At 36.7% G+C, this 15,836-nt stretch overlaps 1 protein-coding gene across 1 annotated transcript in view; it reads right to left on the reverse strand.

Annotated features, from left to right (window-relative positions):
- BTBD8 (BTB domain containing 8) overlaps positions 1-15,836 on the reverse strand; it is a 107,593-nt gene that overhangs the window by 42,355 nt on the left and 49,402 nt on the right. Inside the window, exons 5-7 of the mRNA XM_064588821.1 lie at positions 15,198-15,287; positions 1,712-1,792; positions 409-505 (exon numbers count right to left, since the gene is read on the reverse strand). Of these exons, the coding sequence (XP_064444891.1) occupies positions 409-505; positions 1,712-1,792; positions 15,198-15,287 (268 nt within the window). The remainder of the gene's footprint in view (positions 1-408; positions 506-1,711; positions 1,793-15,197; positions 15,288-15,836) is intronic.

A 15,836-nucleotide genomic window follows, 5' to 3' on the forward strand; every position in this document is an offset into this window, starting at 1 on the left:
AAAGAGAAGTCACAGAAAGGAAGAGTGTACTTTCAGGGAAAAGACCCAATGTAACACTTGTGATAAATGTGTTTTGATAAATGGAGAAGGTAACTTTGGTCCCTACTTCCTTAATTCCAAACCCTGAGTCCCAGGTGTATATTCTACCTTTGAATTATAAAGGATATTCCTATATCCTTTCAATAAACCCCATGTCGATTTTATTTTACTTAAATGAACTGAATTCATTTCTAGTTTTTTGCAAACATACCATATGAGCTGTTTCCCATAAGTTAGAGTTCCCATAAGTTAAATTGACTTACTGTTTTAAGATTCAAAGCACTATTCACTATCAGGGTTAAAAATTTAGTAGGTAATAATGGGTGACTTTAAGCATTGGGTACAAGATTTCTGAGACTCAATAATTACCTTCTGAAAGAAATTACAGTAATCTCTTCTTAAAATATAGATTGCTACTTCTTTTAATCCTTCTAGTCCATACATATCAGCCATATTGAGTATCTGACTAAAATAAAAATAGATGTTAATTCTCCAATTTGAAAACCAAGGAATAACACAATAATTTCCTGATAATATATAGTCTGTTTAGAAAAATAATCTAAATTATTTTAACTCTAACTTTCTGCCCTACATAATAGATAACCTTTATGAATAATAAAAAGGACAAAGGTCAAAAGCTGAAAGCACTTTCACATGACTTGGTTAGTAGAGAATAACAAGAAGTAAATCTGGAGATGTTTCAATCAAATTCCCCTCATATTTTCAGTGACATATATATCAAAGTTCAGGACGCTGTTTCAAAGGCTGTAAAAGTTAACTCTTTGCAACAAATTTGTATAATAAAAACTTACTTAGGAGAAGGGTAATTAATTGATGCTTATCATATTGAAAATCTCTACAAATGACCTTAAGATTGGAAACAGTATCCAATGACTCTGAGAGTTTCCATTGCTTCTTTCATTTGGCAAGTATTTCCCAGCACCACACTTACTTTAGGTACTTAGGAAACTGACAAGCGTTAAGAGCATGATAGAATTTCACATAGGTTTCCAGGGGGGAAACTTCAGTATTTAATCCCCTGAGTCATGACACTTTCCCTCCAAAATCATATTTATTCAGTTTGTAATTAAAGGAACCAATGAATATTTAAATTAAAAGAGCAGCTTTCATTTGTTTGATATTAGAACAGCAATAAAAGAAGAGGACATCCAAAAAATTAGAAGAACAAGGTAGATTTCACTTCCGGTATGATTTTAGCAACTTAGATGGCATTTCACTAAAGAGCACTTAATAACCATTGTTGGTCTTTAAGATACCTATATTCTTAAAGTAATTTTAAGGTTTTTCTTTTTCTTTTCTTTTGCTGTTTAAGAGAGTAATCCTAAAATTTAAAAATAAAGTAGTAAGAGAACTGTTTGAAATTTGATAAAGATTCAATTTTACTTTATAAAAACCTGTTATTTATTTTTTAAAACAAATAAGATTTTTCTAATAAAATTTGAGTCTTAATCTTATCACTGTGAGTTGCTAGATCATCTTTTCTTCTAAATAAGGTGACATTGTTTTTAGATATTCCCAACACACAAGATATGGCAAAATAATAAAAGTGAAGCTTTTATTTCACTGGTACTTTAAAACATAGCTCAACAAAGCAGAAACCACAAAGTAGTAATACTTTTATATTTAAAAATCACTAAAAAGTAATACATACCCAACATTAGCTTTGTCTGGAAAGTCCAAAGTTCCTCCATATATAAAATGCATCATAACATTCATTTCCACATGGTTTATACTGAAAAATAAAAGAAAACTTAATTCAAATCCAGAAATAATTAAGGTTTAACTGATATCAATGATACATTCTATTTTCTAAAAAATTTTAGCCAAGATAAAGGGGGTTTTTTTGCTTTTTTGTTTTTTTAAAAGATTTTATTTATTTATTTGAAAGAGAGAAAAAGACAGCTAGAGAGGGAACACAAACAGGGGGAGTGGGAGAGGGAGAAGCAGACTCCCTGCTGAACAGGGAGCCTGATACAGGGCTCAATCCCAGGACCCCAGGATCATGACCGGAGCCGAAGGCAGACGTTTAACGACCGAGCCACCCAGGCGCCCCTAGCCAAGAAAAGTTTTAATCTCACTTTTATCTGAAGAATATATTCTTCAAATAACATCCAATTATTCCATTAATTTAAAATTAAGTATAAATGCAGCTATAGATTTTTATATAAGTAATAAAATGTTATTAGTATGTTATCAAATCACTGGTACTTGTTGAGCATCTTCTGTAATGAACTTTTGTTTTTTATTTTTTAAAGATTTTATTTATTTATTTGACAGGGAGAGTGAGAGAACACAAGCAGGGGGAACAGCAGAGGGAGAGGGAGAAGCAGACTCCCCACTGAGCAAGGAGACTGAAAAGGGTCTCAATCCCAGGACCCTGGAATCTTGACCTGAGGTGAAGACAGATGTTTAACCAACTGAGCCACCCAGGCACCCCTGTAACTAACTTTTAGAGTTAGAAGGGATGTGAGAGGTCACAATACAATCTCTTGCTCATTAGGAAATTCTCTCCCCAGCATCACTGACAAATGGCCTCTGGTCTTCTTAAAGCCTCAGATAAACAACTCTATACACTAGATTCTTGTTACGCTGTACAGATTTCTGAATGTGTAATACCTATCCAGCTGCTCTAGTTTGACCAGCATCCTCTTTATACAGATGAAAAGTAAAGATATGACTTAAGAAGTAGTCTGGAGTGATAATTTTTATGTCCTACTGACTACTGGATCTCAAACTGAATTCACGGCCTCCTACCTCTTCCCTACCTACCCCCATGCCCCAGACTCAGTCTTCTTTCTGCTATTCCTATTTTGTTCATAGTACTGTTATAGGGCTTCTTGCATCTTGTCATACCCTCTGCCTCTGGTAAAGGGGACTGAATTATCTGGTTCATGGGCAACAATCACTGGTCATTGGTCAGGAGGAACTCAAAATGAGAGGTAACTGGATTTCCTTTTTCCTTTCTTCTCTGAACAAGCATGAAGAGGTGATTGGGAAGAAGTGCATCTACTATACAATTTCAGACTTTCTTTTGGGTGGGTTGTCACAGAAGGGACATAGTAAGCAAGTAAACTTTGGTTCTTGCATTAACACACATTTTACTGCTTTAACAGTTTTTATCTATAATAAAGGAAATGTTAGGGCACCTGGGCATTGACCCTTGATTTTGGCTCAGGTCATGATCTCAGGGTCAAGAGAGGGAGCCCGCAGAGGACTCTATGCTCAGCAGGAAGTCTGCTTGAGATTCTCTCCCTCTCTTTCCCTCTGCCCCTCCCCCTGCTTGCACACACATTCTCTCTAAAATAAATAAAATCCTTAAAAATAATAATAATAATAAAGGATATGTTTTCTTACTTCATCTGCTAGTTCTTTCATATTATTTTGATCAGGAATAAAGTATATTATTTGCCCACCCCAACTCTAATACCATCTAGATTATCATCTACATACCTAAGAGGCTGAGATTCATCTTAATCTTCTCCCTCATTATATCACATCACTTATACCTTCAAAATTTCTTGAATTCAGCCTTTGCTGTCTATTTCTCCTCTCACTACTCTGGGTTAGCCTCATTTTCTCTCATCTGTACTATGACTATATCTTCTCTCTCATGCTGGTTTCCTACCTGAAATAATCTCTTCATATCCCATTTCCCACACTGCTATTAAAGTGAAAACCCTTCAACAATTCTCCATAGCCCATAGAAAAAAAGTCCAAATTCCTTAGCTTGGTATATAGTGTTCTTTGATCATCTTACCTCTAGTTCTCCCTCTCTAGAAGCTGTTCCAAGAAAAATGAACTACTCATTTCCTATACCTGAACTACTTACAATTCTTTATACATCTATGCCATAGTATATCTGTTTACTGTTTAAAATGCTCTCCCTCTCTACTTATTTCATCTTGCAGACACCAGACATGTGGCTCTTTATCTCTGATTGTTTCTTTAATGTCCCCAAGGCCAAAAAAAAAAAAGAAAAAAAAATCACTGAATGGTAAAGAGTAATAACTAACATTTATTGAGCACTTATGAGCCAGTTACTGAGCTAATAAGTATTTTGAATGCCATTTGCTCATTTAATCATAACTCAATAACAGATATTATTATTAGTCTTATTTTATAAATGAAAAACTGAAATTAAGTAACTTGCCCAAGGTCAAATGGCTAGTGATACACTATAATTTAAATCCAGGCTGACTGACTCCAAAGTGTAGGCTCTTAAGCAGTACACTATACTATACATTTCCATTATCACATTTATCAAACTGACTTGTAATATCTTTGTTTACACATTTGTTTCTCCTTTAGACTGAGTTCTGTTGGGGCAGGCTGTATTTTAGATTTATCCTTGCATTTCTAGTAGCAGCCGAATGTCAGCATTGATTCAGTATCCCCCAGGATGAGAATTTTCTTCCCCTACACAATACTGGAGCTCTGCAGTGGAATCAGCGCTGATAAGATTCCTACAGTTTGTTAAGCACAGTATCTAATATCTGCTAAAGGAAAGAAAGAAGGAAGGCAAGAAGAAAAGAAATGGAGTCCCACAGGGTAGGACTCAGAAAGGTGTTTGATTCTATTATCTTATAACAGATGCTCAATAAACGTTTGAAGAATGTTTAATGAATGGCTTGTTAAGGCACTTATGGCATCTTCCTAACCCTTCAGAGGAATACTGAGTTGAAAATATACAAGTATTTTTCAGTTATTTTTTAATTTTATTTTATTATGTTATGTTAATCACCATACATTACATCATTAGTTTTTGAGGTAGTGCTCCATGATTCATTGTTTGTGTATAACACCCAGTGCTCCATTATGTGCCCTCTTTAATACCCATCACCAGGCTAACCCATCCCTCACCCCCTCCCCTCTAGAACCCTCAGTTTGTTTTTCAGAGTCCATAGTCTCTCATGGTTCGCCTCCCCCTCTGAATTCTCCCCCTTCATTTTTCCTTTCCTACTATCTTCTTCTTCTTCTTTTTTTTTTTTTTAACATATATTATTTGTTTCAGAGGTACAGGTCTGTGATTCAACAGTCTTACACAATTCACAGTGCTCACCATAGCACATACCCTTCCCAGTGTCTATCACCCAGCCACCCCATCCCTCCCACCCCCCACCACTCCAGCAACCCTCAGTTTGTTTCCTGAGATTAAGAATTCCTCATATCAGTGAGACCATATGATACATGTCTTTCTCTGATTGACTTATTTCGCTCAGCATAATACCCTCCAGTTCCATCCACGTCATTGTAAATGGCAAGATTTCAGTCCTTTTGATGGCTGCTTAATATTCCATTGTATAGATATACCACATCTTCTTTATCCATTCACCTGTCGATGGACATCTGGGCTCTTCCCATAGTTTGGCTATTATGGACATTGCTGCTATAAACATCGGGGTGCACATACCCGTTTGGATCCCTACATTTGTATCTTTGGGGTAAATACCCAGTAGTGCAATTGCTGGGTTGTAGGGTAGCTCTATTTCCAACTTTTTGAGGAACCTCCATACTGTTTTCCAGAGTTGCTGCACCAACTTGCATTCCCACCAACAGTGTAGGAGCGTTCCCTTCTCCACATCCCCGCCAACATCTGTCATTTGTTAATTTTAGCCCTTCTGACTGGTGTGAGGTGGTATCTCATTGAGGTTTTGATTTGGATTTCCCTGATGCCGAGCGATACTGAGCACTTTGGATGTCTTCTTTGGAAAAATATCTGTTCATGTCTTCTGCCCATTTCTTGATTGGATCATTTGTTCTTTGGGTGTTGAGTTTGATAAGTTCTTTATAGATTTTGGATATTAGCCCTTTATCTGATAGGTCATTACAAATATCTTCTCCCATTCTGTCAGTTGTCTTTTGGTTTTGTTGACTGTTTCTTTTGCTGTGCAAAAGCTTTTTATCTTGATGAAGTACCAAGAGTTCATTTTTGTCCTTGCTTCCCTTGCCTTTGGCGATGTTTCTAGGAAGAAGCTGCTGCGGCTGAGGTTGAAGAGGTTGCTGCCTGTGTTCTCCTCTAGGATTTTGATGGACTCTTGTCTCACATTTAGGTCTTTCAACCATTTTGAGTCTATTTTTGTGTGTGGTGTAAGGAAATGGTCCAGTTTCATTCTTCTGCATGTGGCTGTCCAATTTTCCCAACACCATTTGTTGAAGAGACTGTCTTTTTTCCATTGGACATTCTTTCCTGCTTTGTTGAAGATTAGTTGACCATAGAGTTGAGGGTCCATTTCTGGGCTCTCTATTCTGTTCCATTGATCTATGTATCTGTTTTTGTACCAGTACCATACTGTCGTGATGATGACAGCTTTGTAATACAGCTTGAAGTCTGGAATTGTGATGCCACCAGCTTTGCTTTTCTTTTTCAACATTCCTCTGGCTATTCGGGGTCTTTTCTGGTTCCATACAAATTTTAGGATTATTTGTTCCATTTCTTTGAAAAAAGTTGATGGTATTTTGATAGGGATTGCATTAAATGTGTAGATTGCTGTAGGTAGTGTTGACATCTTCACAGTATTTGTTCTTCTAATCCATGAGCATGGAATGTTTTTCCATTTCTTTGTGTCTTCCTCAATTTCAATCAATGTGATACAATACATTAATAAAAGAAAGAACAAGAACCATATGATCCTCTCAATAGATGCAGAAAAAGCATTTGACAAAGTACAGCATCCTTTCTTGATCAAAACTCTTCAGAGTATAGGGATAGTGGGTACATACCTCAATATCATAAAAGCCATCTATGACAAACCCACAGCAAATATCGTTCTCAATGGGGAAAAACTGAGAGCTTTTCCCCTAAGGTCAGAAATACAGCAGGGATGTCCACTATCACCACTGCTATTCAACATAGTATTAGAAGTCCTAGCCACAGCAATCAGACAACAAAAAGAAATAAAAGGCATCCGAATTGGCAAAGAAGTCAAACTCTCACTCTTCGCAAATGATATGATACTTTATGTGGAAAACCCAAAAGACTCCACCCCAAAACTGCTAGAACTCATACAGGAATTCAGTAAAGTGGCAGGATATAAAATCAATGCACAGAAATCAGTGACATTCCTATACACCAACAACAAGACAGAAGAAATTAAGGAGTCGATCCCATTTATAATTGCACCCAAAACCATAAGATACCCAGGAATAAATCTAACCAAAGAGGCAATGAATCTGTACTCAGAAAACTATAAAATACTCATGAAAGTATTTTTCAATTAATTTAATACACATTTACTGGACCCTACTATGGATAAGTACTGGTTTCTGCTGATTCAAAAACTCCACATCTTTAATGCTTAGGAAAAAAGTCAAATCTCTACATATTCTTATTTATATACTATGGATATGAGAAGATGTGATCTCAGAATAATTATGTCACATTATCTGTAGTCTGTTAATCTAGAACACTAGCATAATTATTACAATGTATACTATTCCATGCACTTTCCCTCAAAATTTCAAGAGCCATTCTTATTGTTAATGAGAATTGGTCATTTATGTTTAAATAATAGTTTCTTTTAAGACTTGACATATTTAAGTAAAAGATAATAATGACTAAATAAAAACAAAAGTAGTTTTATTAAAATAAATAGCAAAATCTAGACATTTGAGCTTATATATCAATATATGATAGTTATAAAAATGACAAGAAACCACTTTCCTGCAGTTTTACAGATGTTTTACTAAACTGCATTTTCATTACAGTGTTGTAAGTCATCTGTATTTTTACTAAAAGTATTTATAATGACATAATCAACTGGCCTAGAAAAACAACAAATCACTTCAAAAGCCCACAATTTAAATGGAAAGACTGAAACACTATCCCCATTTAAATGTAATCAGAATAAAAGCTTTTAGGAGATGAAAACATTACATACACTCAGGGAGAAAAATCTATCAGAGCTCTAAGACCAGAGAATAAACATGCATTTCATCTACTAAAATCTCTGTGCTTCATGTGTGCTTCCTAAAGTTTAAGGATTCTTTGTGTGTGGGCTAAAGTAACATAAGGACTTATTTATAAGTTAGTTCATTCACATTCAATATTTACTGAATGATAGGCTCTATTCTAGACCTTGAGGATACAAGAAGCTTACATTCTAGAGGGAGGACATGGACAGTAAATATATAAACAAATATATAAAGAAGACAATTTTAATAATAAAAGTACCATGAAAATAACACAACAAGATAATATAAAAGAGGGTAACTGGAGAGTTGGGCTACAGTAACTTGAGGTAGAATAGTATGGAGAAAACCGAGGGGCCAGACCATATAGAGTCTTACAGGTTGTGGTAAAGATTTAATTCTGTGATAAGAAGGCACTGAACAATTTTAGTCAGAAGAGAAATATAGATAATTTATATTTCAAAAGATCATCCTGAAAATTCAGTGCAATCCCAGGAATCTCCAAGGGAGATGAGAAAATCCGAATTTATGCTCCAAAGCCCCAAGCCACCACTGAAAGACTTCTATTTACATAAAATGTAAATATGTGGAGTTACAGAAATATTGGCTATGGTTCAATTTCTAGTGCAGGATGTCGAAAATTTCCCCCTTCTTCCACCAAAACTGGAGAACTTCCTTCCACCTCCTAATACCAGGGCATAGGTAGAATGAGGATTAGGGGACTCTACTATTCCTACCTCAATTTATTGAAGGCTGTCCCTCTTGAAAAATATCACATGCATTATGTCTATAAGTTACCAACTCATTAAAAACACTGTGATTCTTTTCTGTAAGGACAGACAGGATTTCATTCTAATCTACTGCAGAAAACATCCTGCAGACATACAACAATGGCACAGTTCCAAAAAGGGCTGCTAATCAAGCAAAGCAGGCATTGTTGTCCTGGTACTGGTAATGGCCCTTACTTGAACCCATTTCTCTCTAGAAAATGAGAATAATCTAATCTAGGAAAAAAACAAAAGACAAATATTAATAAACACTATATACTACATACCAAGTACTATCTCATTTAACCCTTCCAGTAACCTCAGGAAACTCAGGGAAGGTAAGCAATGTCCCTCAAGTCATGTAACAAGTTAGGACTGGATGTTGGACTGTCTATAATGACACCAAAGTCCATGACCTTTCTACTACACTACATTACCCATGGATACATCTACTCAGGTTCACAATATAAGCTAATGTGAAGAAAGAATTTGTTTTGTAGATTACTTTGTTATAATATAAAAATTCCTAAGAGTTGTGATTTTTTATTTACTTTTTTAAAGCTTTATTTTTTTGTTTTTTTTTAAAGATTTTATTTATTTATTTGACACAGAGAGAGACAGCGAGAGAGGGAACACAAGCAGGGGGAGTGGGAGAGGGAGAAGCAGGCTTCCTACCGAGCAGGGAGCCCGATGCGGGGCTCGATCCCAGGACCCTGAGATCATGACTGAGCCGAAGGCAGTTGCTTAACCAACTGAGCCACCCAGGTGCCCCTATTTATTTGTTTTAGAGAGACACAGAGCATGAGTGTATGTGTGTGTGTGTGTGCAGAAGTGGGGGGAGGGGCAGAAGGAGAGGAAGAAAAAGAATCCTTCAAGCAGACTCCCTGCTGAGCAGGAAGCCTGATGAGGGGCTTAATCTCACACCCACCAGATCATGACCTGAGCCGAAACCAAGAGCCAGCTGCTCACTGACTGAGCCATCAGATGCCCCAAAAGGTGTGATTTTTAAAAAGCAAAATTCCTAAATCCCTTTTAGCCTCAAAATTCCTAAATTCCCTTTAGCCTTCCTACAGCTTTATATCCCATGATACTAATAACATTTTTTTAAAGATTTTATTTATTTATTTATTTGAGAGAGAGAGAGTGAGAAAGAGAGACCACGAGAGGGGTGAGGGTCGGAGGGAGAAGCAGACTCCCCACCGAGCAGGGAGCCCGACATAGGACTCAATCCTGGGACTCCAGGATCATGACCTGAGTCGAAGGCAGTCGCTCAACCGACTGAGCCACCCAGGCACCCCAACACTAAAAACATTTTAGGTGGTAATTTGAACACAAATTGATATGTGGTACAAGAGGAAAAAGCAAACATATTATGTGATAATAATAATGGATGTATATAAAACCCAGTATCTTTCATTTTACTGTTAGAAAACCTTGCTTTATCAAACATGATAAAACAGTTGAGCCAAAAAGAAATGCATCCTTATTTACAATGTGTTAGCACTGGAAGTGAATAAGGGAATTAGGAGTGAGCCTCCACTGCGGATCTAGCAGCTCTAGGTGAGATGAACCAGTAAGGAGCAGAGACTTGCTCACCACAACCAAAGTGATGGGAAAATACTGTAAGGGGAGTGAGCCTGATCATTGCTGGCACTACTACAATGTATTTTTTATTTGGATGGCACTTTTTTTTTTGTATAGTTGACACAAAGCGTTACATTAGTTTCAAGAATACAACACGATGATTCAGCAACTCTGTATGTTATGCTGTGCTTACCTCAAGTGTAGGTACCATCTGTCACGGTGCAACACTATTACAAACCATCCACTAACATATAATGTATTATTTGTTTCAGAGATACAGGTCTTGCACAATTCACAGCGCTCACCATAGCACATACCCTCCCCAATGTCTATCACCAGCCACCCCATCCCTCCCACCTCCAGCAACCCTGTTTCCTGAGATTAAGAATTCCTCGTATCAGTGAGGTCATATGATACATGTCTCTCTCTGATTGACTTATTTTGCTCAGCAAAAAAAAAAAGAAGATAGCAGGAGGGGAAGAATGAAGGAGGGGAAATCGGAGGGGGAGATGAACCATTAGAGACGATGGACTCTGAAAAACAAACTGAGGGTTCTAGAGGGGAGGAGGGTGGGAGGATGGGTTAGCCCGGTGATGGGTATTAAAGAGGGCACGTTCTACATGGAGCACTGCATACGCAAACAATGAATCATGGAACACTACATCAAAAACTAATGATGTAATGTATGGTGATCAACATAACATAATAATAATAAAAAAAAACAATACCATTGATTATATTTCCTATGCCATGCCTTTTATTCCTGGGACTTATTCTTTCCATAACTGGAAGCTTGTACCTCCCACTCCTCTTTAACCATTTTGCCCACTCCCATGCCCTCCCACTCTGGCAACCATCAGTTCTCTGTATTTGTGGGTCTGTTTCTGCTTTTTGTTTGTTTATTCTTTTGTTTTGTTTTTTGGATTCCACATATAAGTGAAATCATGCGATATTTGTCTTTCTCTGAATGACTACCACTGACCAACTTTAGTAGCTTGTTCAAGGGAAAGCCAAATACAACTCTGAAACAAGTTTGGCTACTTATATTTGGCTTTTCCTTGAGCAAGTTACTAAAGTTGGTCAGTGGTAGTCAAGCCATATTATAACAGGAGATATTTATCCATCATATCCATCATAATTAAGGATGGAAAATTACAGGTAAGGGAGTAGAGACCACTAGTTGATGATACTATTTCTTTCTTGTCTACGGACCTCTTAATAAATAGGCTTCATCTTTAAAAGCCTGTGAGTTTTGAATGTTTAATCTGATCACTCACGAGGGCTGATTAAGTATTGCCTTTATTCCCATAGCTAAACTCCAAGGTCATCTTAAACAATATAAAACAGATAAAAGTGGAGCAGCTCTGGTTGAAGGAGTGCCCCTTCCCATATAGATTTCCCCTCAGATCCCAATCTCATGCCATGTGTTCCCTAACATACCTACCAAGAACTTTAGGGTCCTATGGGATAAAGTTTGAAAATCACTGATTTAAACAGTGGAGTAGAAGAGCAGTCTGCACTAGCTCAAGAGTTCCCATGCCAATGGGAAAATTCTAAATTCTTTAGTGACTGTGGTGGAATGGACACTGAATTAAGTATCAAAAACCATGTGATTTATATTCAGTACAGGCACCTATTTAACAGGTGACTCCAGAAAGATATTTAACTTAACTGATCTTGTTTTTATTCATCTGCAATATATGAATATAACCTGCTCTCTAAAAGACTGATTCTAAAAATAAAGGGCATAGTAAATGTGGAAGAAGCCCAGAAAATACATGGTGTAACTATAAGGTTTTATTACTGCTGAGGACAGAATCTATTTGGAGAAAGGAAGAAAGAGCTACATAATGGGTATCAGATAGTAAAAACTGTAACTAAACCTACAAGGGACTACGATTTCTTCCAGGAAAAAAACTAGACATGAGCTTTCTACAAATTACTTTCCCCTGCTGTAGAATAAGATCCCATAATCATACTCTTCTTTTGACTTTTATCTCACTACACAGAATCATGTGATTTTTAATGAATGTCAGAAGTTGCATTGAGTCAAACTAGTATTATCTCTCCATTTAAATTTCTGAATTTAAAAATTCAGAATAAAAAACTGAATTTCTGAATTCAGTTCTAATGAGAGTGGATTGACAGTTCTTTAAAATGATGTCTAAAACATCTGAAACACAGCCCCTGGACAAGTTTCCAAAATTACACCAATGTAGACTCTGGCCTCTACTAGCACTATTCTTCTTTCTATATTCAGTGGATATTTTAAATTCATCATAAAGAAAGCGATCTTATCAGTAGGATATATACATCTTTCAGATTGTTTTTCAATAGTGATGATAAAATTTCACTGCTTTATCTACACATTCCTTTTACCCATAGGATAATACATTCTTTAGCTTGGCATATAAAAGCTTCCATAATCAGAAACTACCTGGTTGCCAAAGGCAGGGTGGGTGAAAGGTAAAGGTGTTCAAAGGTACAAATTTCCAGTTATAAGACAAATAAAGCCTAGGGATATAACTTACAGCATGGTTACTACAGTTAATAATACTATATTGTATATATGAAAGTTGCTAAGAGAGTAGATTTTAAAAATTCTCATAAGAAAAATATGTATAACTATGTGAGATGATGGATATTAAGTACATTTATTGTGATAATCATTTTGTAATATATACAAAAATCCAATCATTATGTTGTACACCTGAAACGAATACAATGTTATATATCAATTACATCTCAATTAAAATTAGTTTAAATAAAAAAAAAGAGCAGCTCAGATGGAAAAATAGGGAAACAGTGTTACTTAAATGTAAATATTTTTTTTTAACATCACCAAAGCAATTCATGTAATGTTTTAATGCTATATTAGTGAAGGACAGGAAAAACAGAAGAAAAACAAACCTGCATATATATGTGGAGGACAAATTAGTTAGAGAGGAAGTTCATTTTAGTAGCAATATCAAGTAAAAAGTTGGTGGTTATATGCCATTTTACATCCTCCATTATTGTCTCTCTATTACTATTTCATTAGTCTTTTTTTTTTTCTTTAAAAAACACACTGTAATAAGGGCATCCACATGATTCCATGGATACATAATTGAAATCACTAATGGTGGCAGCTGCTGAAAATACATCCAAAAGACAGGTTGCAAAATACACTGAGATATGTGTATTGAAACTGTGGTAGTATAATTAAAACATAATCTTCAAAAGGCCCTAGTATGAAGAAAATGGGATTGAGTCCTTTTGCATTTCATTTCTACTAAATGAATATGAAAAAAAGGACAAAATAAAAACACATTATATATTCTTATAAATAATGTTTCAAAATTCCATTTTTTATAGAGTGAGAAATTACAAAATGATAGGCATTTGGAGATCTGTTCTAGTTCGGAAGAGAGCCATTGTGACTGCAACCAAGAATCAAGATCAAAGCCAGGGTGACAAATAAATGGTAGGAATTGATCAATACTTCCTGTGCATCCATTGTCATGGAATTGCCACTATCACTATTCCATACCCAAACCTCTGGCTAAGATGCAGGGCTGAGGGGTTCCCTCAGAACTCCCAGGTAATTTTCCTACTGAGAAAGCTCTCCCCCATACTATAGACTCTCACAGGGATCATCTGTGACCAAAAAAGGTTTCTTTTTCTCATTTAAGGTACTAGTTCATCTCCTAATAACTATCTTGGCAGTTTATATAAACTGCCACCAATTGTGCAGATTCACCATTGCCTTATGATAGGTCAATGAAATCCACATCTATCCAAATTACTCTTTAAAAAAAAAAAAAGGAAAGAAAGAAAAGAAACTACCTTTTGCAGACTGAATATTTACAGCCCCACCCACCCAAATTGATATACTAAGGCCTAACCCTCCAATGTGGCTATATTTAGAAATGGGGCTTATAAGGAATTAAGGCTAAATGAAGTAATAGGGTGGGGCCCTGCCCTAATGTGCTAAAATTAGTGTCCTTGGGGCGCCTGGGTGGCTCAGTCGTTAAGCATCTGCCTTTGGGCCAGGTCATGGTCCCAGGGTTCTGGGATCAAGCCCCGCATCGCATCGGGCTCCCTGCTCAGCGGGAAGCCTGCTTCTCCCTCTCCCTCTGCCTGCCACTCTGCCTACTTGCGCTCTCTCTCAGTCAAATAAATAAATAAAATCTTTAAAAAAATTAAAAATAGGGCGCCTGGGTGGCTCAGTTGGTTGAGTGACTGCCTTCGGCTCAGGTCATGATCCTGGAGTCCCGGAATCGAGTCCCGCATCGGGCTCCCTGCACAGCAGGGAGTCTGCTTCTCCCTCTGACCCTCCCCCCCTCTCATGTGCTCTCTCTCTCTCTCAAATAAATAAATAAAGTCTTTAAAATAAATAAATAAATAAATAAATAAATAAATAAATAAATAAATAAATAAATAAATAAATAAAAATTAAAAATAAAATAAAATTAGGGTCCTTATAGAAGATACACCAGAGAGTTCTCTCTCTCCCTTCTTTTCATCTCCCCATGCCCCCATGCACTAAGGAAAGGCCATTAAGCACATACAAAGAACCAGCTGTCTGCAACCCTAGGTAAGAGCTCTCACAAGACACAAACCTTGCTAGCGCTCTGATCTTGCCAAATTGTGAGAAAATAAATTTCTGTTGTTTAAGCCACCCAGTAGTGGTATTTTGTTATAGCAGTCTGAGAAGACTAACACATTATCTCTGTTACTAAATGCTTTGTACTATCTCTCATTTTCGGAAGATGTACTTTGATGAATTCCCCAACATGAGAAACATTTCACTGAACACATGGGGAAATCAGATTCATAAAGAGTGCTTTGTATGAAGTATTATTTGCAGTCAAGCTGCCCTGTAAGAATTATGCTTACCCTTGAAGAGTAATGTACTCTTGGGAGCTTTCAGCCCAACAGCCACTCAGCATTGCAGCAAAATAACTAGATCTGGCACTTAAAATGGCTCTAAAGGGAAGGGGAGGGAAAAAACACAGGTAAACATTTATGTACTATGCAAAATATAATTTTTTATTAAATTCTTCACCTTAACTCTTAAAACATAATAATCTGTCTTGTTTGTATTTACTGGTAGGATTATAATAATAATAAAAATTATAAACCTATATTTATACCTAAATATTTTTTTTGTTTTGTTTTTTAGAGAGAGAGAACACATGCATATGTGGGATGGGAGGTGGAGGGAGAGGAGGGGGGGGGAAGAAAGAGAATTTTGTGGGTTTTTTTTTTTAGATTTTATTTATTTGACAGAGAGAGACATAGCAAGAGAAGGAACACAAGCAGGGGGAGTGGGAGAGGGAGAATGGGCTCCCTGCTGAGCAGAGAGCCCGATGCGGGGCTCGATCCCAGGAGCCTGGGATCATGACCTGAGCCAAAGGCAGACTCCCAATGACTGAACCACCCAGGCACCCCAAGAAAGAGAATCTTAAGCAGGTTACACACCCAGCAGGTAGCCTGACATGGGTCTTGATCTCACAACCCTGAGATCATGACGTG

Source organism: Mirounga angustirostris, unplaced genomic scaffold, assembly GCF_029215605.1.
Source record: "Mirounga angustirostris isolate CCGP_5_RB_7025 unplaced genomic scaffold, mMirAng1.0.hap1 SCAF_4, whole genome shotgun sequence".
In the NCBI taxonomy this organism is placed as follows: Eukaryota; Metazoa; Chordata; class Mammalia; order Carnivora; family Phocidae; genus Mirounga; species Mirounga angustirostris.